Below are 24,801 nucleotides of genomic sequence, written 5' to 3'. Positions count from 1 at the left end.
CTGTTCAGAAGCATCCTTCCTATAGTCGACTCAAAACTGTGTAACTTCTCCCAAGTTTTGAAATCATTTGGGCACAAGCATTCTGCGCCGCCCATTAAGTCAACAGCCTTTTGACAGGACACAAAATACCCAGAAACACAAAATTCTCCTGTGCCTTTTCACATTTACCAACGTGAAGGGTGACAGCTGCCTCAGGTAAGAACTTTGGGCCCCAGGAACGCTGTTTATTTGTCTTTCTAGGACCAAAGAGAAATTAAAATGAGCGAGGTCATCAATTCTAAGCCCCTAAGGGTTCCTGGGTGAGTGGACGAGGCACCCACATCAAAACAGAATGAAAGTGGTACGTGCAGGTTCTCCACATCCGTGATACTTCTGGACATTCTGAGAACTGAGATCAATTTGAGAAGAAAAACAACAACACACAGCCCGTTTCACTGTCTAGATCTAAGAGGCAAAGAAAGAATCATGTGGAAGGCTGAAGGGATACGAGGGTCCCGCCACCCTCTTCAAACTCAACCTTGGCCTTGGTGCCTCGGAGCTGCTGTCCTCTGACTGCTCTGCTCTGCATTTTGTTCACACTTTGTTCTCCTTTGGGACTTAAGAAACGTTACTTGTAGTCTAAGCATGGATTTGAGTTGTCTCGTGGGGCGGAGGGGTGAGAGGTTAGGGGGGCGGGGAGGCGCACGAGATCCAACTTGGCCAACAACTTCAAACGACTGGCCGATCCAGGTGACCCAGACTCTCGGGCCCAGACCAAGCTCTTTGTTTTGGGTGAGGCTGGTGGCGGGGTCCCCTGGCTGTGGTGGGCCCACATTGTCAGCTTGTTGCTTCTTTCCCAAAAGAGGATCTTGTTACAAAGAGGAGCTGGAAATTTCTTTGCACACAAGCAGAGACATGGCGGCCCTGCAAAGGCCCCAGGGTAAGGATTAAAGAAAAACAAAATAGAAACCCTTCCATCTCTAATTAGGGTCTTCATTTGCCAAAGTGCCATTCCCCGGCAGGAGGATTTACATTCAGGCCGTTGCTTGGAGTTACTTGGAAAACGTCTCCCAGCAGGTTGGTTCCTCGGTTCAGGCTCCTTTGAGCCAACAGTTTCTGGTTACTTGGAGGAGGGCTGCTTGCGTATTGTTTTAACTGGCCTGGCTTCTGCAGCCAGCTTAGCTGTGTGAACAATCTCCCATTCAGAATTCAAAGATAAAAGCACAGTTTGGTTGAAAAATCTTTTTTTTTTTTTTTAAACTTGGGAATTATAGGTTTTGGAGCTAGCATTATTTCTCTCACACACAAGGGTGTTTTTCCCCCCCTCTGCCTGGTTCTATGCCAGCAAAGGCTGCATCCTGGAGCCCAGCCAGCCACCAGCCCCACTTCCTCGCCATTCACACCGTGGGGCTGGTGGCAGCTGGCCATGGAGGCGGACAGGAGCTCCCCATTTGCAAGAGGTTGGCCGCAGAATAGTGTAGTCAGCTTGCTGGCCCCCTGCGGCCAGCCTAGGGCACCTTCTGGGCAGTTCCTTATCATTCTTTGTATCTGTAACAGCGCATCTTCTAACATACTGAGTCCCTAAGAGCCTGGCCCAGGAAGCAAGATTTCTCTTCCTTTCTGGAATTCTTGGGACAACAGTAAATTATAAGCCAGACTTAATAGTAAGATATGTTTGTATAACCTTCTGTATGTTAGATGAAGATGAATTAAGGTGCAATCACAAACCAGAAAAAAGAGATACCTTGTAAATCAGATAAGGCATTAATATATCAGATAAGGGATTAATATCCAGAATGTATAAAGGACTCCTACAATTCAACAACAAAAGAGCAAACAACTCAATTAAAAAATGGGCAAAATACTTGAATAGTCTTTCTCCAAAGCAGATATACAAATAGCCAGTGCGCACATAAAAAGATGTTCAACATCTCTAATCATTAAGAAAATGCAAATCAAAACCCAACTCAGTCCACCTATTCTTTCTTTCGTTTGTTTTTAAGGCATCATGCTTTATTAGTAGCAATGATTCTTAAAAGTGTATGTGTATGTGACAATTTTGGTTTCTTTTCACCAATGTTCCAGCAAATCATATTTAGTAAAACTGTGAAACATTACAAGCCTGAAAGTAATGAATACTATAATTTCCAAATGCAGTATGAAAATGTAGTCTCGTTTATGAATGTCAACTGGTAATTGTAATTTTGCTGATAAAGATAAGGAAAATATTGCCAGTGCTTTGAAAAGTTTCCTTGGCTGATTTATAGAAGGATATATATTAAACTATATATTATATGTGTTATATATAAAATATTACATTATATGTAAAGTAGTATAACTATTTCTGTTATTTATCAGTCTATTATTAATTAGCTCAGTAAACCCTTTTCATAATAGAATAAAAGATACATTTTGGCCAAAATATTATTCATTTATCACAAATCAGATGTTAATTAGGTTTACTGTCCACCTAAAATTTCCCCAAGCCCACCCATTCTTTTTTTTTAAGACTTCTTTAAAAAAAAAAAAGTTTTTATTGATTTTAAATACAGATGAAGGGAGAGGGATAGAGAAAAATATGGATGAGAGAGAATCATCTATCAGCTGCCTCCTGCACACCCTCTTCTGGGGATCGAGGCCACAACCTGGACATGAGCCCTGACCAGGAATCAAACTGGGGAACTCTTGGTTCACGGGTCGACACTCAACCACTGAGCCACACCATCTGGGCACCCACCCATTCTTGAAAGTTCAATTTCATCTCCTCTGTGAAGGCTTCCTGGCAAATACACTATTCGTCTAGGAAGACTTTTAGGAGAAAGTGACGTCTAAGCAAAGACCCAAAGGAGCCTGTACCGATTCTCTCCCCATGATGCCCCTGCAGTGCCTCGAAGGGTGGTTGGAGCCCTGTGGACACTTCAAAGCTGCTTGCTGAACATCAAGGCACCAGGGCAACCAGGACAAAGGAATGTCTGGATAGCTATAGTTCTTAAGACATCAAGTAAATTTAACATCCTGTACATGTCCATGCCTTAAATTACAAACCCTAGCCAATCCTATATAATAAAAGCCTAATATGCTAAGTGTCCGACCGTTCGACCAGTCGCTATGACGTGGACTGACCACCAGGGGGCAGACCCTCCGACCAGTAGGTAAGCTTGCTGCTGGAGTCCGGCTGATCTGGACTAGGCGAGAGGGGCTGGACACGCCCTGGAGCCCTCGCGTGGCCTCTCCCCTGCTGGCCAATCTCCCGCAGTCCCTCCCCAGTGCACCACTGGGGTCCCTAGGCGGCTCTCCAACATCCCCCGAGGGGTCCCAGATTGCAAGAGGGTGTAGGCCAGGCTGAGGGACCTCTAGTAACTAAACAAACATTCTTGGTTAACAAGGAAGATAAACTGGCTACCTTGATGAGCACAGACATAGAACCTGGACAAACAATAGAACTGAATTGGAGAATCAACTGCAAGTGGTGAGAGACCCCCAACTTCCCTAATCCTTTTATCATAGTTGCCAACAAAGATAATCGCTGGTCTAACTGATGAAAAACCAATAACCTTCTTCTGAATTAAATTTAAGTCAAGAGCCATCACCAATGTGCTCTCCACAGGCACGGATCTGAAGGAGACCCAGGCTTTTCCATGCCCCTCCCCACAGGTTCTGACCCAGGAGCATACAGACAAAAAACGATGCTCATTCCTTCAGCCTTGAAGAGCCATGTCCAAGTTAGATAAGCTTGATGCTGGGGAGCAAGACAAATAAAACCCAAAAGGTTCAAGTGAATCAGAACCCTATGCCCCTCTTTCCTAGTCTCTTCCAGACAAGTGCCTGACCCTTACGTACGCCAATGTAAACCAAGCCGCATGGATCTCTGCGTGTTAAGTTAGATAAGAATCTCAGGAGAGTTAGGTGAGAACATGGGATGTACCAAGCCATCACCTCCAGGGTGAGCAGAAGCCGGTGATGGGCAAACTTGTCCTCAGAGAACTCCACGTCTGGCCGGGTGCTCTCAAACATGTGGCCACAAGGTCCTAGCCAGACGCTCAATAGTCCAGGGTCCTCAAGTCCCACTAGTAAGAATACCCACCAAGTGGGACACAGTGGTGATAACATTTCTGAATATAGAAGAATTGTACCATCCTCGTATGGCCTTCCTCATCGTCTGAGCATACAAATGAGAGAGGTGCAATTTCAGATAGTTTTGTAGAAGGAAAGAAAATAGAGTTTTTCTACCAGTGGCAAATGAGCAGAAGAACAGGAGGAGATGGAATCAAAGTATTACAAAAGTAGAGATTGGTAGCAAATTTACTGAAGAAGTATCTAATATGCTCTCTATCGTTCTGTAACCCCAAGGCAGAAATTAACATCTTAAGCTCCAAGCAAAGGGGCTAGGCTTGGCATCTAAAATGTAAGCTCTTCAAAGGATATTCACCTTTTAATTCCAGCATCATCATGTAGCACAGCCCTCCAAGATCATTAAACCACTAATGCTTTCTCTCCAGTCAGATGTGAGGTTTCATTCCTCTGCGTTACTCAACAAGCAAAAACAAACTTCAGATCTGGTGGGTAACTGCTCAGGCCTTCGTGGCCCTGGAGGAGTGAGCAGATGCCAGCCACCCTCACTACCCCAGCTCCTGGGACAGGAACAGTGCCACCTGCCTCAACCGCATTCTCTACTGGCCCAAAGGACGGGTCTCGCTGAGAAAATCGCACGTGACCTCCGGATCCCCCTACTTTCCCCAGTCCCAGTATTCTCCTTCCTTTCCCTTTCCCACCCCAAATGATGCCACCTCTTTTTCCTATAAGGGGCTGAGGTTTTGCTTGCTCTTTTCTTCAATTCCAGAAAGGCTCCCAAACTCTCTCACCAACCTATAATCCCAACATCCATTTTAATCTGCAAGGGGGCAGGCGAGGCTCATTGGCCAAGTGCGCGCCTGGGTGTGCCTGCTCTGCGCATAGCCACACGCTTTGCTGAAAGGTTATGTCTGTCCGCGAGGTTTCACAGCCTCACTCCGCAAAGGCCAGGTTTCCCTCCTGGCAGGCAAGGGTCAGAGGCCTGGCTCGGCGGAGCTGCTTACTGTGTGGCCGCCTGGGGCAGGCGGTGGCAGCGCCGGGAGGGGAGAGGTTCCCTTTGAAGCACATGGTGCGAAGAGCTTCCCAGTGACCATGGAAACAGGCGCAGTGGGTTCCCAGCCTGAGAACCAGGGACAGCAGCCGTGATTCAAACACAAAACACACACAGGGTCTGAAAACCGGAGACAGGAGGGGCCGGGGTGAGGGGCAGGCGGCCCAGGCTGGCAGGAACTGAGCGGCTCCCTGGTAGGAAAATCCGGCCCATGAAGCTGAGCAGGTTCACAGGGTTCCCTTTTCATTCCCGGGGCTTTCTTCTCGCTCCCGTCACTGCCCCTCGGGTCCTATTCAGCACCTCATCAGATCAGTAGAGCCGGGCTTTTGGCTGGCCTGCTGGCGGCAGGGCCTGGAACCAGGCGGGAGGTGATCAAAGGAGCCGCCAGTGCAGCCGCCACCCTCCTCCCCTCCTCCCCGTCCGCCGCCTGCGCCCGCCTGCTCACCCTCCTCACCCTCCTCACCCTCCTCGGTGGAGGCCCTGCCAAGGTGATCCAGTGGAAGCCACAGGGGGAGGGCAAGGAAGAGTGGCACTTTTATGTCGGCCTTTCTGTCAGAAGAGACACAAAGCACAGCTTGAACGGAGACATGCCACTAGCAGGTCAGAACTCCCTCTTTCTGGGGCGTCTCTGTTCTGAAACCAGGCAACAGGGAAGCCACCTAGTCTGGCCTGCTGGGGGTACGCTCGGATGCCAAGAGCCTAAGCCCAAAAGACTAACATCCCTGTCTTAAGCTCCTTCCAAGTTCTCCTTCATAGCTGCCCGCCTCCAAACTCTCACACCAAGAAAGTGATCGGTGCTGTTGCGCCCCATTTCTCCAAGGTCCCAATGGAAAGAGAAGAAAGCTATCTGGAATTTTTTTTCTTCCGGCAAGGAGGAGGAAGTGATGTGATTAGAGTCTGCTAAGGAGGAAAGATCTTCCACGTACTGATGAGTATCTTTTCTCTCCGTTGGACTGAATGAGAGCCCAAAAGTGTCCTGTGGGCACAGGGCCAGGACCAGTGAGAGCATCGAGCCCACCCCTCAGCCAGGCCTCACTGCCACCATGGAGCAGGGCAGGCTCTGACCTTGACCAGCGTCTCTTGAAGAAGGCAGTGTTTGGACAGGCCTGTAATTCGAGAAGCCCATTAGGTGCGTTCTCCCTTTCTTACCTTTGTTGGGCTGCCAAAATATTTACTTGACTTCTTAACTCTAAATCTCTGAAACACACCTGCATTGCCTAAAACAGGCAATTTTCTTATTTTCTTGTATTCACAAAAGAGAGCCCAACCTCAGCAAAGATGACAATAGCACAGAGGGATAAGGAGGGTGGGGGCCTGGTAAGAGATGTGGCTTTATAGAATACAACCACTTCTTAAGAGGTGGGTGGATACTGTATTCGTCTCTTTTTTTTGGGGGGGGGGGAGGAGAAGGGGGAGTTCGCAGGGCAGTGAGGACAGTTGAAAGCAATTCCACAGGTAATCTTTTTGCAAAACAAACTGATTCTATCTTGACCTTTGGAAGAATCCATTTCCAGGCCAAGTAAAAACTCTGTGTGGTAGCCAACTGCATTTATTTATTTTAACACAGTCATGATGTAAAAGCCACTGCCCTGTAATATCAGCAGAGTAAAGGCTGTATCATAGGAAAAACGGGTGCTTAAACAACAAACAGTATTTGCAGGGTTTTAGGTGAACTTCAGATGATATAAATGACCAGAAACAACGGTAAAAAAAATTTTTTCCCCTTTCTCAGTGCTTCTGACATCATGAAAGTTGGGAAAACAGTCTCAGGTCTAGTAAGCCTGAAGCCACTGCACAACCATATCCCCTTGCCACGTGCACCTATCAGCTCCCGTTTCTGCCAGGAGCCTCCTGAAGCACACACATGCCAAGCTGAGTGGCCCCAAGTCAGACTTCCCAGACAGGCTGTGGTTTGTTGGCAGAACTCAACGAAAGGTCCCTGCATTGCCTGTTGGTACTGTTCTTAGGAGCACCCTCACCCCCAAAGCCACCTAGACACCCTTCTGAGAAGAAGGGCCTGGCCATCAGTTGAGGGAATTCCTTTAAGTCAGGTGCTTATCAGCCAACCTTTGCAAGAAAAATTATTTTGGCTCTTTCAGATCTTGGCTGTTGTAAATAATGTTACTATAAACACAGGGGTGCATATATTCTTTCTGATGGGTATTTCAGGATTCTTCGGGTATTATTCCCACAAGTGGGATGGCTGGGTCAAAAGGCAGTTCCATATTTAAATTTTTGAGGAAACCACATACTGTTTTCTACAGGGGCTGCACCAATCTACATTTCCACCAACAGTGCCCTAGGGTTCCCTTGTCTCCACAACCCCGCCAGCACTTGTTGTTTGTCGATTTTACAGATGGTAGCCATTCTGGCAGGTGGGAGGTGATATCTCACTGTGGTTTTAATTTGCATCTCTCTAGTGATAACTGATGTTGAGCAATTTTTCATATGTCTATTGTCCATCTGAATATCCTCTTTTGAGAAGTGTCTCCTCAGGTCCTTTGCCCATTTTTCAACTGAATTGTCTTCTTGGTGTTAAATTGCACAAGTTCTTTGTATACTTTGGAAATTAACCCCTTATCAGATGTATCCTTGGCAAATATGTTCTCCCATACAGTGGATTCCCTGTGCGAATGCCCATCAGTAGATGAGTGGATTAAAAAGCTGTGGTACAGCCCTAGCCGGTTTGGCTAAGTGGATAGAACGTCGGCCTGCGGGACTAAAGGGTCCTGGGTTCGATTCCAGTCAAGGGCACATGCCCGAGTTACAGGCTCAAGCCCCAGTGGCTGACGTGCAGGAGGCAGCCAATCAATGATTCTCTCTCAATATTGATGTTTCTATCTCTCCCTCTCCCTTCCTTTATATATATATAAATATATATATATATATATTTAAAAAGCTTGGGTACATTTACACAATGGAATACTATGCAGCTGTAAAAAAGAGGGAGCTCTTACCCTTTGGGACAGCATGGATGGACCTGGAGGTGATTATGCTCAGTGAAATAAGCCAGTTAGAGAAAGACAAATACCTTTCATATTAGTTTAAAAAACACATTAATGACAATAGTCAGTTAGCATTATTTTTGTGAAAAATGGTTCATTCTTACTTCACTGGTGGTAGGGTAAACTGAGGGAACTTTCCTACAAAGCAATTGATAACTGTTGACATCAAGAATCACAATAAAGTTCATATCCTTCGATTTTTAATTTCCTAAAAATATTACCATAGGGAATAATTCAAAAAAGAAAAAAGAAACCCAGAAAGCCCAGCCTACATAAAGAAAGGTTTCAGTTTGGCTTATTTGTTAATATTGAACCCTGGGGGCAGTGGTCAAGTAAATTATTTGATTGTCATATTTTGCAGCCTTTCAATTATAGATTATGAAATATCATCCAATTGGTAAAATGAGTGGCATATGTTATTAAGTTTGAAAAGGCAGAATAGGCCCTGGCCGGGCAGCTCAGTTGTTTAGAGACTCGTCCTGGTACGCCAAGGTTGCGGGGTTTGACCCCTGGTCAGGGCACATACAAGAATCAATCAATGAATGCGTAAATCAGAACAACAAATTGATCATATTCTCTCTCTCTCTCTCTCTCTCTCTCTCTCTTCCTCTCTCTAAAATCAAAGTAGACATTTATACCTTCATAATAATTACATCAGGAATGTGGTCCAGGGAAGATGACTGGAAGGGTATAAACCAAACGGATATTACTTGGGTTAATGGTGTAGAATTAAAGGCGGTGTTTTCCTTCTGTTTTCAAATTCTCCATAATTAATTGTATTGTGCAACAAATACTTACTGAGTGCCTGCTATATGTGTTAGGTACTGTTCTTGGTATTAGAAATGTAAGAATGGTGGTAAAAACTATTATATTGCTTATACACTTAAAAAAAGTGGGTATCCCTTTTAAATTAGGGGTTATAAAAATGTTAAGATTCCTATCAATTGAAACTTCTAAAAAAGGGAAAAAAGAAAATAACTCATTTAAAAAACAACAATCTACTATGTACAAATGAAAAAGAAAGCTTTTGGAGCTAAACACTTTCAAATTCTATTTCTAAAAAGCAAGCCAAGGTAACAAAAGTTCCTTGCGTGTTCCACATTCTTCTCCCTGAGGTTCATTTAAGAGTTGATACATTTGTGAAAACCTATCAGCAACAGGTTAATGTGTAGAAGTGAAGGCCAAGTGCCTTTGCACATCCCAAGAGATAGGTACATTTTTTTTTTTTTTTGCCACATTCTTAAGGCTGACTGGAACGTTATTTTATCCAGCAGTGCTTAGGACAATTGGAATGTGTTGAAGTGCTTTTATTATATTTATGACTAGCAAAAATGATGGAGAATTTAAAGTATTTCAGTATCCCAAAGGAATGGTTTAGACGGCCTCAAACTTAAAACAGAGCACAAAAAGCATTAGTCAGAACACACAGCCCAAATGTCTGATTTGGAAAACAAGATTACCAAAGCAGAAGGGTACCTTTTATCAAATCAAATATGGGGCTTTTGGGAAAGGAAACAAATACAGAAGACAGAACAAGGAAAAGAAGTCACATGTGTCTGCAGTCGGAGAGGATCTTGTGACCAAGGACAGCACACGGGAACTTGCCGGTGTACCCATTCTTCCTGCTTCTGCATCCAGCGGGAATCTCAGCCCAGCCTGGGGGGGTGCCACTCTCACATGCAAGTGCAACTCAAGTCCTTTAAAAGGTGCTGTGGTCAACCCTCAGGTGCTCCAGGGGCTTGGTAGACAGAGAACCAATTAATGACACAGTTACTGTCAAGGCAGCCCCGAAAGTCTGAAATGCCCACGGACATGGCCAGAAATGCACTCAAGGGACAGCCCACTGTGGCTCACTTGGGTTAATTCATGCACGTGGCCAGGTGTGCGCAGGGCTCCTCTGTCTGAGACAGAGATAAGATGGAACTTCGGGGCTTGTCTTTAGGTATGAGATTCGAGACTGGTACTGTACGTATTACGATGACCTAATATGCTAGGTTCTAACTCCTTTCATATTTTAAAAAGGTCGCTCAAGGGTCGACAGGGCCATTAGCTACTTTTGGTGGGCTGTCCCCTAGCCTGTCACACCATGCCTCGTTTCCCGGACAGCCGCACTTGTGTCCCTTGCTCTGTTGAGAGCCTGGTTCAATCGGTGGGGACAATGGCCAGAAGGAATGTTGTGGGCCAGGCTGCCCCCAGTCCAGAGAGGTGAGCCAGCAGCCTGTGCTCCGTCAGTTGGCAGACATTATTTGTTCTACTCACTCTATCTTAAAAATTCCCTTAAATCTCTCAGTGGATTTCAAATAATGGTTTTGGTTAGCCTTTTATAGCTGAAAATGTCTCAGATCTAATAAAAATATTTTTTAAAAAAGCATTGTGCTAAATGTAGCTTTTTAACCAAGAGGTTCCTGGAAGATTTAGGTGCAGGAGAAAGGCATCTAATGAAAAGTTTGTGACTTCCAAATCAGACACATGGCCTTAGGAGAAAACTGGTATTCCCTACGGCTTTCCTTTTTCCATTTATATCATGCCAATCTTTTCCTCCTGATCTGATTCCTCCTGAGTTCCTTTCCTGCTTTCCTTTTTAACCAAATATGGGGAGTATTTACCCAAGTGCTCCTTAAAATAAATCTGAAGAGCCTTCCAAACTTCCTCTCCAACAAGAAATCCACCTCAGCTCACCTTAGAAAAAGGGGTTCTATCTGTTTAGCAGAAGTATGTTTACAGAGGGGGGGGGGGAAATTGCTATTTATTGATTATCCACACATTCGTTCCAAGAACTTAACATACATTAATGATCACACTATCATTATAGAGGGGAACAGAGAGAAATGAAAGCAAAGAGAGACTAACTGGCCCAAAGTTACCAAAATAGAAGAATTATCATTTGCATCTAGGCCCTATGACTCCAAGATCTGGGCTCATTGCACTACTCACGTGAAAACACGGACATGCTCTGACACTGATCATGCATTTCAACAGAACATATCACAAAGGATGCCACGAGCCTGCCATATACAGGAGGGCAGTGGGGCAGAGAAGGGAATGAAGGAGGAAAGAAGTGGGGTTTAAGGTTTCCTTAGGAAGATAAAACTTGCATGTCACGGTAAGACAGGCTTTCTCAACTGGGACAGATGATTCTTTGTTGTGAGGGGCTGCCCTGTGTTGAGCAGTACCCCTGGCCTCTACCTACTAGATGCCAGTAGCACCCCCACCACCTCCTGGATATTTTTGTCTGAAGACCAAAAATGTCTCTCTCCAGACACTGCCAAATGCGTCCTGGGCCTGGGGGGGGGGACACGGGGACGGGGAGCAACACGCCACCCCTGCATTTCTGTACCACTGTTAAGTGAATAGTTCAGCAGCATTAAGTGCATTCATACTGTTGTGCAACCACCACTACCATCCATCTCCAGAACTTTTTCATCTTCCTCGAATGAAACTTTATTCCCATTAAACACTAACTCCGCCCTCCCCAACACACCAGGCCCTGGCAGCCACCAGTCTCTTTTCTGTCTCTGTGGACTGACTCCTTAAGCAATGCCACTTCGGATGCTAACAGAAATTGAGGAGTAGTGAGGTAGGTAGAGAGAAGGAAGAGAGGACGGCCAATAAGGGTTGCTACTTTTTTTTTTTTTAATATATTTTATTGATTTTTTACAGAGAGGAAGGAAGAGGGATAGAGAGTTAGAAACATCGATGAGAGAGAAACATCAATCAGCTGCCTCCTGCACATCTCCCACTGGGGATATGCCCGCAACCCAGGTACATGCCCTTGACCGGAATCGAACCTGGGACCCTTGAGTCCGCAGGCCGATGCTCTATCCACTGAGCCAAACCGGTTTCGGCAGGGTTGCTACTTTATTCAGTGCTTTCAGTTGTGCCCAAAACAACCACCAACACTTGACAAGCACTAGCTCCTTTAGGTGCTGTTCTCATCAAAGAGGCAGAACCGTGCAGAGGGGTTAAGTGGCTGCCCGGGGTCACACAGCTTCAAGGGCCGGAAGTGAGGTTTTCGCTCAGGTTAGTTTGATGTCTAAACCCAAGTGGTAACCATTACGTGTTCCCTTCTCCTCACAACCACCCTGAAAAAATAAAATTCCTCTGACTCTGCTTTCTGTCTTCCAGTCATTCTGGTTACCAGAGTCTTTATTCATTCTTTGGAAAGAAGTTACCAAGACATTTTGAGAGCTGGATGTGGGTTGATGAAGTGAAAATGAACATAAGGGTTCAATTCTCTGTCAACCCCTCATCCCTGGGTTTCCTGCTGCTCATCAGAAGAGCCAGGATTTCCAACCAGCTCGCCTGTCTATACATGTCACACTTGCCTAAATTGTGAAAACAGAAAAAGGCCAGATGAAGAGACTGGGGCGTCTTGAAGGCAAACACGAGGTGTCCTTGACAATGTCATTGACTTGGGCCTCATCAAAGCATTTAAAAGAATTGATGTCTGGGTCCCCTCTGTTCCTGAAAACATCCAGCAGCAAAAGGTAACCTGATCCTCTCCCTGTCCAACTAGCCTCGCTGCCACGGCCACGGCCACGGCCAAGTGAGCATTTCCAAACTGGAGGGCCTCTAGGGCACCCGTGCTCCTGTCAGAAAACTTCAGCGGCTCCCAGCTACCGAGGGGATGAGGCTCCTTAATCTAAAGACTCTTCTTTCCCCAGCAACTTTTGATGCCCCTTGTAGAACTTCTTGCTCCCTTTCTCTCTGCCCTGTTCCTGGAGAACATTCCCACATCTCACCCCGTCACACGAGCACCTCTCTGTACGATCCACCCGGCCCCTCCAGCCCGGCGGACTCACTTCTCTCTGTTTGTGCCAGAGACTGGCCCTCAGTCCAGGGCAAGAGGATCTGACTCCTCAGGGTACACTGATGAGGTAGTAGAACAGTCTTTATCTCGGATCTCAGCTTAGCTACTTGGGAGATTTCACTCCTATGTTATGGAAACAGCATCTCTGGGACTCGATTTCTAAACTGCAAAATGGGAATGCGGACACAATCTCAGAGTTAGTCTGACAATGAAAGGAGACACACTGCATATAACACTCTTAGCTCGGGGCGAACAGCCAACCCATGATGGCTGCTTTTACCCCCTCATCGGGCATTTACCCCGAAGCCAGGCTCTGCGTTAAGTGCTCCACAAACATCTTGCAGAACCCCCACCACAATGACAAAAGCCACATAAACCCCAATGAGAAGAGTAAAGCCCGAGAGCTGAATGCCCTTTCCAAGGTCACTCAGCCAAAGCTGGATCTCTGAGACTTAAAACTCTGCCTTGTCTTTTCATGAACTTCCTCACCGTCCTGGAAAGAGCCCGGTCCACACCTGGTGACTATCCTGTCTTTCAAAATCCTCCCTAAGACTCCAAAGTGGGGGTGGGAAGGGGTGTGTGTGTGGGGGGGGGGGGGGGGAGATACTCTGCCTTGATTTATGAAATCTGGGCCAGTGGGCTTCGTTAGAAACTCCAGCAGATTTTGTGTGTTCCCTGCCATGACTCTCGCGAGGCTGGTGGGTCACAGAAACAGGCTCCTGCGCTTTGGGGGTGGTTTAAGAGTCTTACTTTCAATAGCAAGCTGCTTGGAAATGTCAGCTTTATTCTATTTCCATTTCCTAGGACTTAAATTGTCACAGGTAAAGAAGTCTGTCTTTCAATGCTGCAATTAGAATCTCCCCAAACTAGAATAGTAAGGGAAGGTTTTAAATATGATACAGAGGCTCAAAATATTAAAAGAGTGAGGAGCCTAGAACAGCCTCACCACATTCAGTGAAAAAGAGGCCCCAAAAAGCTAAGATTTGCCCCAGGCCTGGGGCGGGGCGGGGTGGGGGGGGGGTGCGGGGGGGGGGAGCGGTCATGCTCACCCCAACTCTGCCTCCCTAGCTGATCCTACTGTCTGTTCCACCTCCTACAGAATCAAAAAGATGATGAGGAAGGGATCATAAATCATTTTTTTTTCTCCTGAGTTTACAGTGTTCCTTTCTGAGGAGTTCAAAAGCACCCAGTAATAAACCAAGGTGATGAGTTTACGTCTTTTGCTTTTAAAATGAAACTTTATTTGAACTCCTGGAGAGGCATTTATGTGTGTTTTTTTTTAATTTAGGACATTCCTCTCTCGTTCCAACTTTTCGCCTCATGGCATTTTCTGTGGGCGGGTAGGTGATGAGGGTGGGTGATGGGGGAGGGAGAGGGGTTTGTGCCCATTCTCCCTTCTATGGTTTTAACAAGTCTCAACATCCATGCAGAGAAGTCCCGCCCCCCGCCCCCACACTGACTTGGCTGTTTCTCCTTTTGTGCCTCTCTCCACTGCCCACCTCCTCGCCACAGCCACTAAGAGCGAAGAAATGACAGAAAGGCCGTGCCATCTGCAGGAGATCAGGCGGCCATTGAGGGCCACCTGGCTTTTCTTTACCCTGGTCGTCTCTTGCCACTGCCCTTAGGGGATCAGAAAAAGAAGCCACACAGTTAGCAAAGGTAATAAAGCTAGAGTAACTACACTTTCAGAAGAAGATGAAAAAGAGAATGAGAGAGAGGGAGGGAGGAAGAGAAAGGGAGAAATTAAGATGCCTGCCTTTTCGCACCTCCTACACCAATCCAGGTTTGAAACAAATGTGAAACTGTCTTGCCCAAGCATTTTTGCTAATGGTTTTACTCGGGTGTTAAGCCAAATTTCAGTAACTAACCACATGTAAATACCGTCTGGCCACCGTACAACCTTTCTAAACAGAAACACGGTCTCTGTGTGGGGTGAGGGAGGCCTGTTGCTTGTAAGCAGGTAGAACCGCACGCTTAGCTTCTGGGTCCCTGCATTCAATAAATATTTGGTGAATGAATAAACCCAAGAAGTACTTAATGATTCGATATGCATCTGGGTTTTTATTCCCTCTGGCTTCGCAGGTCAGCGGGCCAAACCTTACAAAACTCTCCAAGTAAAATCACTACAGGGCTGTTCTAGGTACAGGAGGAAACAACGGGAGAAGAAGGGGGTGTCCCTGGGAGTCCAGTTCCAACCCATTTACAGACACAACAAACGCGAAGGTGGAGTCCCACCAAACTGGGGCAAAGAAAATTACGACAAGCTGCTGAGACCTGCATAGCAGCAGCTCAAGTAGAGGAGAAAAGATTCTATTCGGAGCACACTGCCTACAAGGAGAGCACTGTTCCTGCAGCCTTTGGATGTAGCTGGCATTCCTCCTAGGAAAACATTAAAATATTCTCAAGAGAGTGGGGGCGGGGGGGGGGGGTCACTGTTCTCCTAGCATCATTAAGCAGTTCTGGCCAACTATGTAAACGACCAAGCATCAGGGCCTGGGCCACCTAAAACACCTCAATTCAACTTTGTGAACTACAAACCAAACAGATAATTCTTGTGTCCCGCTTGTTTGTTTTTCCCTATAAAGGGGCCAAAGAACTTGACAAGTGCTAGCGCACTACTTAGAAGAGAGGTGGGAGGCAAAAATCACAGATGGGACCCATGAGACATTCCAGAAGAAATTGGTTGGGATGTCTTTAAGGCAGGGAAAGGCGCCCTCCCAAGGATCCTGCATGGGTATGGAAGCCATCTCTTCTGCGTGGATCTCCCAAGAAATCCTCAGGAGCCCAGGAACCAGGACCGGCCCCCCCTTCCCCCCCCCCCACTTCCAATCTATCTCCCCTTAGGACCTAGAACAGCAGCTTCTGAGAATATAAAAAATATCCAGGCAATAACAATATCCTTAGGAGATACCACGCTTCCTCCAATCAAAATTCTAATAACTTTCTCCAAACCTTTCCCTTGCACAAAATGATCCAGTTTAAAACAGGCTGTTACCAGTCATATTTTAAGATCACTGATGAATGGTTTTCCAAAATAAATTTATTTCTATCTTATACTGCAGTCAGAGGTAATGCTGATATATTCTTGGCTTAAAAAAAAAAAAAAAAAAAAACGAGAGCCTTTTTTAGTCCTTCTAAATAGGATGACAACAGCCAATGGCAGGCAGCGAACATGTTTTGAGAGCTTATTCTGTGCTAGACGCTTGCATCTCATCTCCCCTCCTAACCATCCTATGAGGTAAGTTCTAATATAGGAGCATAATTGCTGTCTGCCATTCTGAAACCAAAAAAGCTCTAAGACCCAAAAGTTTTTCCATAGCTTACTTGGCAGCAAAACTTAATGGACCTGAACTCATTTGGGAGGCGAAGCTGCCCTGACTTAACAACACGAGACTATTTAGATTTTAGTTAACCCACTAATGTGACTATCCATAAAGTTTGCTACACAAATATGAATGTATATGACACCTTAATACCTTCCTAAAGACTCAAAGTCTCAGAATTCTGAAACATCTGGCCCCAAGGATATAAGATAAGGTATGGTGAATCTCTATTATCAACCCATTTCACAGGTAGGAACTGAGAGTCCTTGAGGGGAAATGACTTGCCTAAGGCTACAAAGTGGACAAGAGGGGGAGCTGACGGGGGCCGGCCGTCTCCAGCAGAGTCCGAGCTGGTAGTACCACGGTGGGCAGCCACGAGACATGTCTTAGTGCTCCACCCACTCGACGCCATCTCGGAAAGAGCACTGTGCCAGCAAGGATTTTCTCTGAACCAACTACTTTGAGGAATGGAGGAAATGGCAGCGTGGAGAACACCCATCAGAATGGGAGAGATTCGGAGGGACTTACCTTGCCCAGGACAGTGAGGCATGGTTTCGGGTCCAATTCTGGCTGTTCCAGCTTCACCACTCCCACCCAGCCATATTCATACAAGTCCTCTTCGTCATTGTTATTACATAGGCCCAGTGGGTGCATCTAGGAAACAAAAGGCAAAGAAAACTTCAATACACAAGCTGCAGGTATGACTGACGCACATTTCTCAGACGTGTATTTCTCAGACTCCACAGTCAAAAGTACCTCAAAACTTAAAATTAAATGGGGGGGGGGGGGCGCATTTTTCAACCCACAGGGAATCCTGTCTCAGCACGAGCTGAGCACTGGGGAGAAAACAACAGAGCCACTATAAATATACTTAGAGGCCCGATGCACGAAATTTGTGTAAGAGTAAGCCTTCCTTCCCCTGGCTGCTGGCACCCGGAACCTGGGCTTCCCTCCAGCCACTGGCAGGCACCCAGGACCCGGGCTTCCCTTCAGCCTGGCTTCGTCCAGAAGGTGGGCTGGAAGGACATCCGGAAGGACGTCCGGTCTAATTAGCATATTACGCTTTTATTATTATAGATTTTATGGATGCTTTCTCACTGTTTTGTACACAGTGGTCACCCAAGGTGGACACCACCCTATGGGATGTAGGGAAAAATAGTGTAGCACCCATGCAAATGCCAATCTAATTTGCTGTGTGATACCGTAACATTGAGCAGCAGTTACAAAATTAGACTAGCTAGGTTAGTATCCAAGACTATTTGGCCTCTAGACCTTAACAGCGCAGCACTGACTTCAACTTCTGCAAGAGGAGCTGGAAACACATTCACGAATGTATGGAGAGACCACTAGAAACGTGGTAGAATCACCAGGAGAATGGACAGGCTGTTTAAAGGCTCTCCTGGTTCCTGGGAAACAGATTACATTCTTTAAAGCTTTTCCAGAATTTACAAAGCACAGAAATCAAAGATAGGTAGAGGAACATCGTCCGATTTTTGCTAGTAAAAGCGCAGCCCATGGAAACCTGAAAACAGAACAATCCTAAGGTTTGCACTCAGAGATCTATCACTGAGTTGAATTAGGCCTTAGAATCCCTAATAACAAGTTGAGAAGACAAAATCCTCATAGATAAACATAATTAATCAAGACGTTGATGAGCCTAGTACAGTGCCAGGCTCCATAAATAACTGGGAAAAACCCACTGTGGCAGACAGAGTAATGGCCCCGATGTCCTAATCACGGCCTAATCCCTGTGAATGTTACCTTACGTGGCATAAGAGACTTTATATTTATAGATGTGAGTAAGTTTGAGGTGGGGATATTATCCGGGATTAACGGGGTGGGTCCAATGCAGTCACAAGGGTCCTTCATGGACACAGGGAGGAGATGGAACAATGGGCTTTGAAGATGAAGGAGGGAGCCATGAGCCAAGGAATGTAGGCAGTGGACCTCCAGAAGCCGAAAAGGACAGAAAATGGGTCCTGCCTAGAGCTTCCGGAAGGAACATTGCCCTGCCAACCCATTTTTGACTTCGGACCTCCGGAACAGCAAGAGAATAAATTTGTGTTGCTTTAAACCACTAAGTTGTAGTAACTTGTTATAGCAGCAGATAGGAAGGTAATATACCCTCCTTAACCCCCACTCCTTTTACAGATGAGAATATAAGTTCAGGATAAGTCGTTTCGCCAAGACAACACAGCCAGCAGACGGCTGTACCCAGAGGTGACCTGGCTCTTGGATTCACGGTCCAGAGCCTTCCCACTTGACCTGTTTAACTTAACTGTCCCTTCCTCTGAGCGCTGGTCATCTCACTGGGGAGAAAAGGCTAAGAAATAACATCTTCATTTTAAAAAGTTGCCCACCAGCTCTAAATCCTGTGGCGTCAGAGTGCCGCATGAGCTTAGCGCGGGAAGCAAGGGTTGCTAGAACGTTCGGGGAGGCTTTGTGCAGCTGCTGAGCCTTGCTTGAGCTGAACTTCCAAGGGAGAGTTGACTGGTCAGGGAAAAATGAGTGACGGCAGGCGGTCACTCCAAGCCCGGGGCGGAGAAGCTAAGGGCTGGAGGGCGAAGAGAAATGAGAGCAGCCGGACGAGTATGGACGGCCACAGTCTACACCAGAAAGGAAAGAGATGGGCTAGACGACTACGTAGGAATTTAAACACCAAGACAATAGCATCGCTTCTTCAGTAGAAAAATGGCACATGGAAAATAGCATCTTTTAGGCAGATGGTGACACACCTCTGGCAGCACTGTCCTTGGACTCTAGAGGCATCAGTGAGGGGAGGGCTGGCGAGTGCAGCTCAGAGAGGAAAGATCCTGGGCAATTCAATGGAACAACAAGGAGGGTGCACAAGCTCGTGAGGCAGATGAGCACAGGGTGCTACAAGGGGTGTCCAACTGCTGTCGGTATGAGCCGTGGGGCCTCCAGTTTCTGCATGAGTCCTGAGGCGTAAAGAGCGTGCCCAAAGGACCAATGAGGGTTCTGCATGCGGTGGATGGCACCGCCTTCCCACAAGCTGCCCCCGAAGAACCAGCCCACTCTAGAATGTTCAAAGGTTATTAAGGGATGAGCAGCTTGAAATGTAGACCTCACAGTGGAGAGAGGGTGGGTGAGGGTGATAAGCGAATCGTACCCACAGCTCAGTCACCCCTGACCTCCAGGAAAGGTCTCTGAGCCGGACTCAAGTCAGCTTCCTGAAACCCTAGGTCAAGTCGTGTCCATGGCAACCATCCACACTGTTGACCCTTTTCTACAGTATTCCATGATATCTGAGGCCTGGCCACGTGATTTGGAGGTTTCCAGATGGATAGTTGCATTTTGTTACTTACACATGTATGGGGTTTGGCCAATACTCAAGAGCTGGGTTGGGGGAGCAGAGATATCATGCACTCTATGACCTTGTATTTATATCAAAGAAGCCAGACACAAAAGATCATGTATTATATGATTTCACTGCTATGAAATATCCAGAATAGACAAATCCAGCAAGTTAGTGTTTGTTGAGGTGGGGGTGGGGGGATGGGGAGGAAGGACTGCTTTGGGGTGAAATCAGTTGATGGTGATGGTTGCAGAACACTGCTAATGTACTCAATGCCTCTGCACTGTATACCTTAAAATGGTTGAAATGATGAATTTTAGATCAATTTTACCATAATAAAAAAGGTTGTAAAAAGTGTCCCTAGAGTTTCCTCAGAGATGACTGCCCTCAGCTAACAGGGGAATCCACAGTGGAGGGCAATGAGGTTTCCCCCTTCCAGAGCCTAAGCCGATTACCGCAGCAGCCCTTCTGGAGATGGGCTCCTGCAGAAGGCTAGCCCTGTAAGATGAAAAACAGGTTCCTGTACGAGTACAGAACTTGAGAAAGACTTCATAGGGACTCAGGATTCACATTTATAAATTAAAGGTCTGCAGAGGCCTAAGGTTTAAAAAAAACAAAAGGTTTTTAACCTTTATTAAAACCAGCATTTCCTACCCTTTGATTATAAGCCCATTTGGTGTTTAATATGGTCACACTGTTTCACGGCACAGGCTTTGGGAAATGCATACACGCATGACAGAATAAACCTAAAGCAACTATGACTCAGATGCCGAACACCCATGACACAAAGGATAAGGGATATAGTGAGAGAGCCGAGGGACAGCTGAGGCTGGGAGGGGGGGCAGGATGTGGAGAAGGGAGAGGAGGAGGAGGAGGAGGATCAGGAACAGAACCCAAGGGCGGCAGAAGCAGAAGGCAAAGCCGAGAACTGGAACTTTCAAGCCATAGTGAGGAGGAAGTGGGTCTGACCAGGTCGGAGGCTCATGCTGTGGAAAGCAAAACCCAGGGTCACATTCAAGAGCGTGTCCCTGGGTATACAGAAACCTGAACGCCGTAAGCCTCAAACACAGCTACTGGTCCCCTCGGGTCTAGCAGGCCTGATGCCCTGGCTGCACTTCATGGCGGGCCCTCTGCCCTCCTCAGCATTCTCCTCCAAGACGCCCCTATCAAATCTTCCACTGACACTGGGGTGACTGTTAGCAGCTCAAAATGTCAGTCCTGTCAAGGGTGTTGACTTCTGAGCAGAGATCAAAGACTTAAAAACCAAAAGGAATTTTTCTAAAGTGCCAGTGGGTGTGATTGATTGGCGTCGGTTGTTTATTTTCCCATGGAGGGCAAAGAGGCCACCAAAATAAAATCACATCTCAGGGGATCGAAACTCCACCTCACACTCTCCACCACTTTCCCAGCTCCACTCTGGAGTTCCTTCTCTCCCGAGTTCCTTATTCCAGTTTCCATGCCCAGGTGCCCAAACTACTGGTCCTGTTAATGTCATCTCAGCTACGTTTTAAGTGTAACTGACCTCTTCACTCATGCGCCAAATATCGAATAATTCAGGTCTCTGTCAGCTTGCCCTGATGACAATATCAGCTTCTGGAACTGCCCACCACCCCAGGCCACCAACCATTTCCACCCTGGAGTTCTCTTTTCCCAAGGGCTCCAAGTTATGAGTGTATCAGAATGTTTTATAAGGAAGCACAAGTAGCCATAACATGAAAACATTCCTTTGTGAACTGATCTGTCTCAAAGGATGGAATAGTCGAGGCAAAGTCATAAAATGCAAATGGATAAAAACCAACCTGGGGAAAATGAAGAAGGGGATGGCTTTCCTGTTAACTGAGCATCTACTATGCTACTATATTTATATATTGTATTTAATCCTTTTCGTAGCCTCTTACAAACCGTTAGGACATCCGATGATATAATGACTAGACCAAGTAAATAAGCTGCAAACTAGAATTGCAAATCAGCCACGGATGCAGAATGTAATGGAGTCCACAAAAGTCCTATTAGTCAAAAACAGGATTCTACTCAAAGCCGATGGCAACCAGTCTAGTGAAGGTTTAAAGAAGAAGGAATCCACACAGGAGTTTCCACTGAGAATGGTCAAAGGATTAAGACAGAACTTTGGAAAAAGTGAGAGTCCTCGAATATTTTTGGAAAAATGACTTTCGATGATCCTGTAACTGAAGTCAAACACAAGAAGGAGGCCACATCCATACTCCCATACAATTTTGCTGAAAATATCCCACACTGCCGAAGTGGGGTTCGCTCTTCGTTTATTCTCAGAAATCAGTACAAAGCCATTATACTTTAACTTATTAAATTAAAATGTAAACTATCATTTTCAGTTTCATTTTTCAAGGTAAAGCCCTAATCAAACTTTTTCCCCACTACTTACTAAGAAATATTAGCCCCTAATTTAAAAAGAGCCCAAAGTCCTTTTCTGGAAAATAATCATATAGATAGATAATGAGAACTTCCTACGTATGGAATGCATATACTCTCCTGAAAAGTCAATTAGATATTGCTTTCACACGGTCACGCCCAGCAGTTGTTACATAAAAACCAGATAGTTAATTCATACATCTTGACATCAGCCGATGACATACAGGCAGTGACTACATATAAGATCTGTGTGCACTTCTGAATATGTAATCATTCCAAATGAACCTTAGGGTACGTCCATGAATGATGTTCAAGCATGTTAACTGTGAAATTAATGTGGTACATGATGAGCACTTAAGAATTATAGGTATTTGACCTTATTTCCTTAAAACGTTTGACTGTATGGGGTTTACCTGATCAGATGTTTGAAATTTAAGAAGTTTTTGTCTTATTATTTTTTAAGAAGGTTAAAACTGTTTGAACTGTGTATAAGAACTCAGAGACGCCAAAAAGAACTATTCATGAAAATAGAAAGGAAAATCAAATAAACTCGAAAATCTAGGATGGAATTTGAGAAAGACTCCACTGGACAGAGAACACTGAAGAAAGGGAAGGACGCCTGGAAATGAGAAGACAAGCAAAATCCCGGGACAGATCCACAGAACAACACAAGTACTTAACGAGAAACAATTACAGGGCCAGGCTGTAACAGGAAAAAATGTCCTGTGTTCTATCTTTGGCCTTATGCTATCAGAACTTTGAGATGCTCAATGTCCTTGCCTAAGTCAATTGAAGGGAAATGCCCAGTGGGTTCTCTATCAGGAGGTTTGACACTATCGTGAAGCTGCGGCTCCTACTCTCTTCCTCTGTGATTTTGTTCCAAAGAGTGTTCCAGAATGAAAAGAGTAAGAGATGTGGAATCATACAACTTTGTGCTTAAAACTCCTGCCTCTCATGAGGCACATCTCCTTGGGCAGATGATTCAGTTTCTATAAACCTTGATTTTCCCATCTGTCTAACAGGGACGATAGTATCTGACTCAACAGGGTGCTGCTGTAAGGATTAAATGCGATAACATATATAATCATAGTAGCGCAGCAGACGCTCAATCAGTGGGAAAGCCTTCTCCTCCTTCACTTTCTCTAGACTTGTCACGTTTGCTTTTCCTTATGGCTTTGCCTAGAATACTCTGTCCTTCGAGACCAGTTTAAATGTCACCCCTTCTATGGAGTTTTCTTGAATGCACCAATATAGCTAGTTGTTTCCACCACGATGTCCCCAAATGCTCTGTCTGCTGCTTACCACAGTTTTTTCAGCCTCCCCTCTAAGATGGGCACCTGCTTCTAGAACAGCGGTTCTCAACCTGTGGGTCGCGACCCCTTTGGGGGTCGAACAACCCTTTCACAGGGGTTGCCTAAGACCATCGGAAAACACATATATAATTACATATTGTTTTTGTGATGAATCACTATGCTTTAATTATGTTCAATTTGTAACAATGAAATTGGGGGTCACCACAACATGAGGAACTGTATCAAAGGGTCGCGGCATTAGGAAGGTTGAGAACCACTGTTCTAGAAGGACAGTGTTTCTCAGAGGTCCTCTTACAGCCCACCCAGAGCCTTACGCCCAACAGTTGCTCAGTGAATGACTGCTGGGTGAGCAGCCTTTAGCCTGGAGGCAGGCCTGCTGCCCTGCCCTGTGCTTTGTTTTTGGTAAGCCACTCAGATCTCTGCTCAGCTAAATGAGGAACCAGGGTAAACAGGTCAAGATTAATTAAACTGCTGCATGAACTTCAAAAGACCCAGCTCTTATAGTCATTGATGATGGGAGTCACCAAAGACATTCCTGAGACAAAAAAAAAACTTATTGGCGATGGCACAGGAGCAAAGGCAAGCAGAGAGAGGCAGCTTATGCCTTCTACATGCAGAGGACACCGCTAGGCTGCCTTTACTCAGGCCGGCTCATGACAGCCCTTTATAAGGGCAGTGGAGACGGGGGCGGGGGGGGGGGGGGGGCGAGATAGAGGATGTCCTGAACTAAAATGCAAAACCTCAAAATTTCCCTCCAATGTCTGATCTTGGAAGCTGCTGTTGGCTTCAGAAAAACCAACAACAAGAGAATAAACCAAAGACGAGGCAGGCATGGGACCCAGGGCACAGGAAATCCAACAAAGAAGAGCCAAAGAGGTAGGCCATGGGAATCCCAGGGACGGCTACACAACCATCTTCTGGGTGACCAGTCCCGATGGGACCACAGCAATCAGGGTTGCAGGAGAGGCAAAACCAACCAACCAACAACAATAACCTGAGTCATTACCCAGTGGGTTTTACAATTCTGAGAAGAATATTACGGTTCTGAACAAGAACGTGAAATGTGATAGTTACATAGCAAGGAGCTGCTAGGGCAAAACGCTAACAACAAGCAGTGCATATGCCTGGCATCTGTGCCAGGTACCGAACATCTGGTTTTATGTGGATGAACGGGACCGACTTCAGATTTCTCTGCGCCCAAAGAGGTCGACGCTCACGGTTTCAACCGTTTTCCTAATGGACCAAAAAAAAAAAAAAAAAAAATCCACGGGAATTTCAAAGCCAAAAGACTATGTCAGACAAGGTTAAATATCTGAAGAAACAGAGCTATGTTCCCTTGAGTACGGGACATCAAGCCAAGCTTTGAAACCAAGACCAGCTCTTTAAGAAGCTTTCAGGACGAAATCCTTGAGATATACTGGTGCACTTTCCACATGTCTGAAAGGGCAGAACTGAAACCCGGGCTGGGAGAGCTCTTATCCAAGGTTACAATATCTCTACACTCCACTGCACGTTTAAAATAACTTCAAAAGGGCCGCCTGCTTC

General features: G+C 45.9%; 1 protein-coding gene across 2 annotated transcripts in view; it reads right to left on the bottom strand.

Annotated features, from left to right (window-relative positions):
* The window catches only part of ZNRF3 (zinc and ring finger 3), a gene marked incomplete at its 5' end in the record, with an annotated part of 51,149 nt that extends 34,256 nt beyond the window's left edge, over positions 1–16,893 (bottom strand). For both annotated transcript variants that reach the window (XM_081113805.1, XM_081113806.1), the window contains one exon: positions 16,768–16,893. In XM_081113805.1, the coding sequence (XP_080969931.1) occupies positions 16,768–16,893 (126 nt within the window). The remainder of the gene's footprint in view (positions 1–16,767) is intronic.
* Positions 16,894–24,801: the final 7,908 nt, after the last annotated feature.

The sequence above is a fragment of the Myotis nattereri genome (assembly GCF_964212035.1).
Source record: "Myotis nattereri genome assembly, chromosome: 19".
In the NCBI taxonomy this organism is placed as follows: domain Eukaryota; kingdom Metazoa; phylum Chordata; class Mammalia; order Chiroptera; family Vespertilionidae; genus Myotis; species Myotis nattereri.
This window is presented reverse-complemented; position numbering and strand designations above follow the sequence as displayed.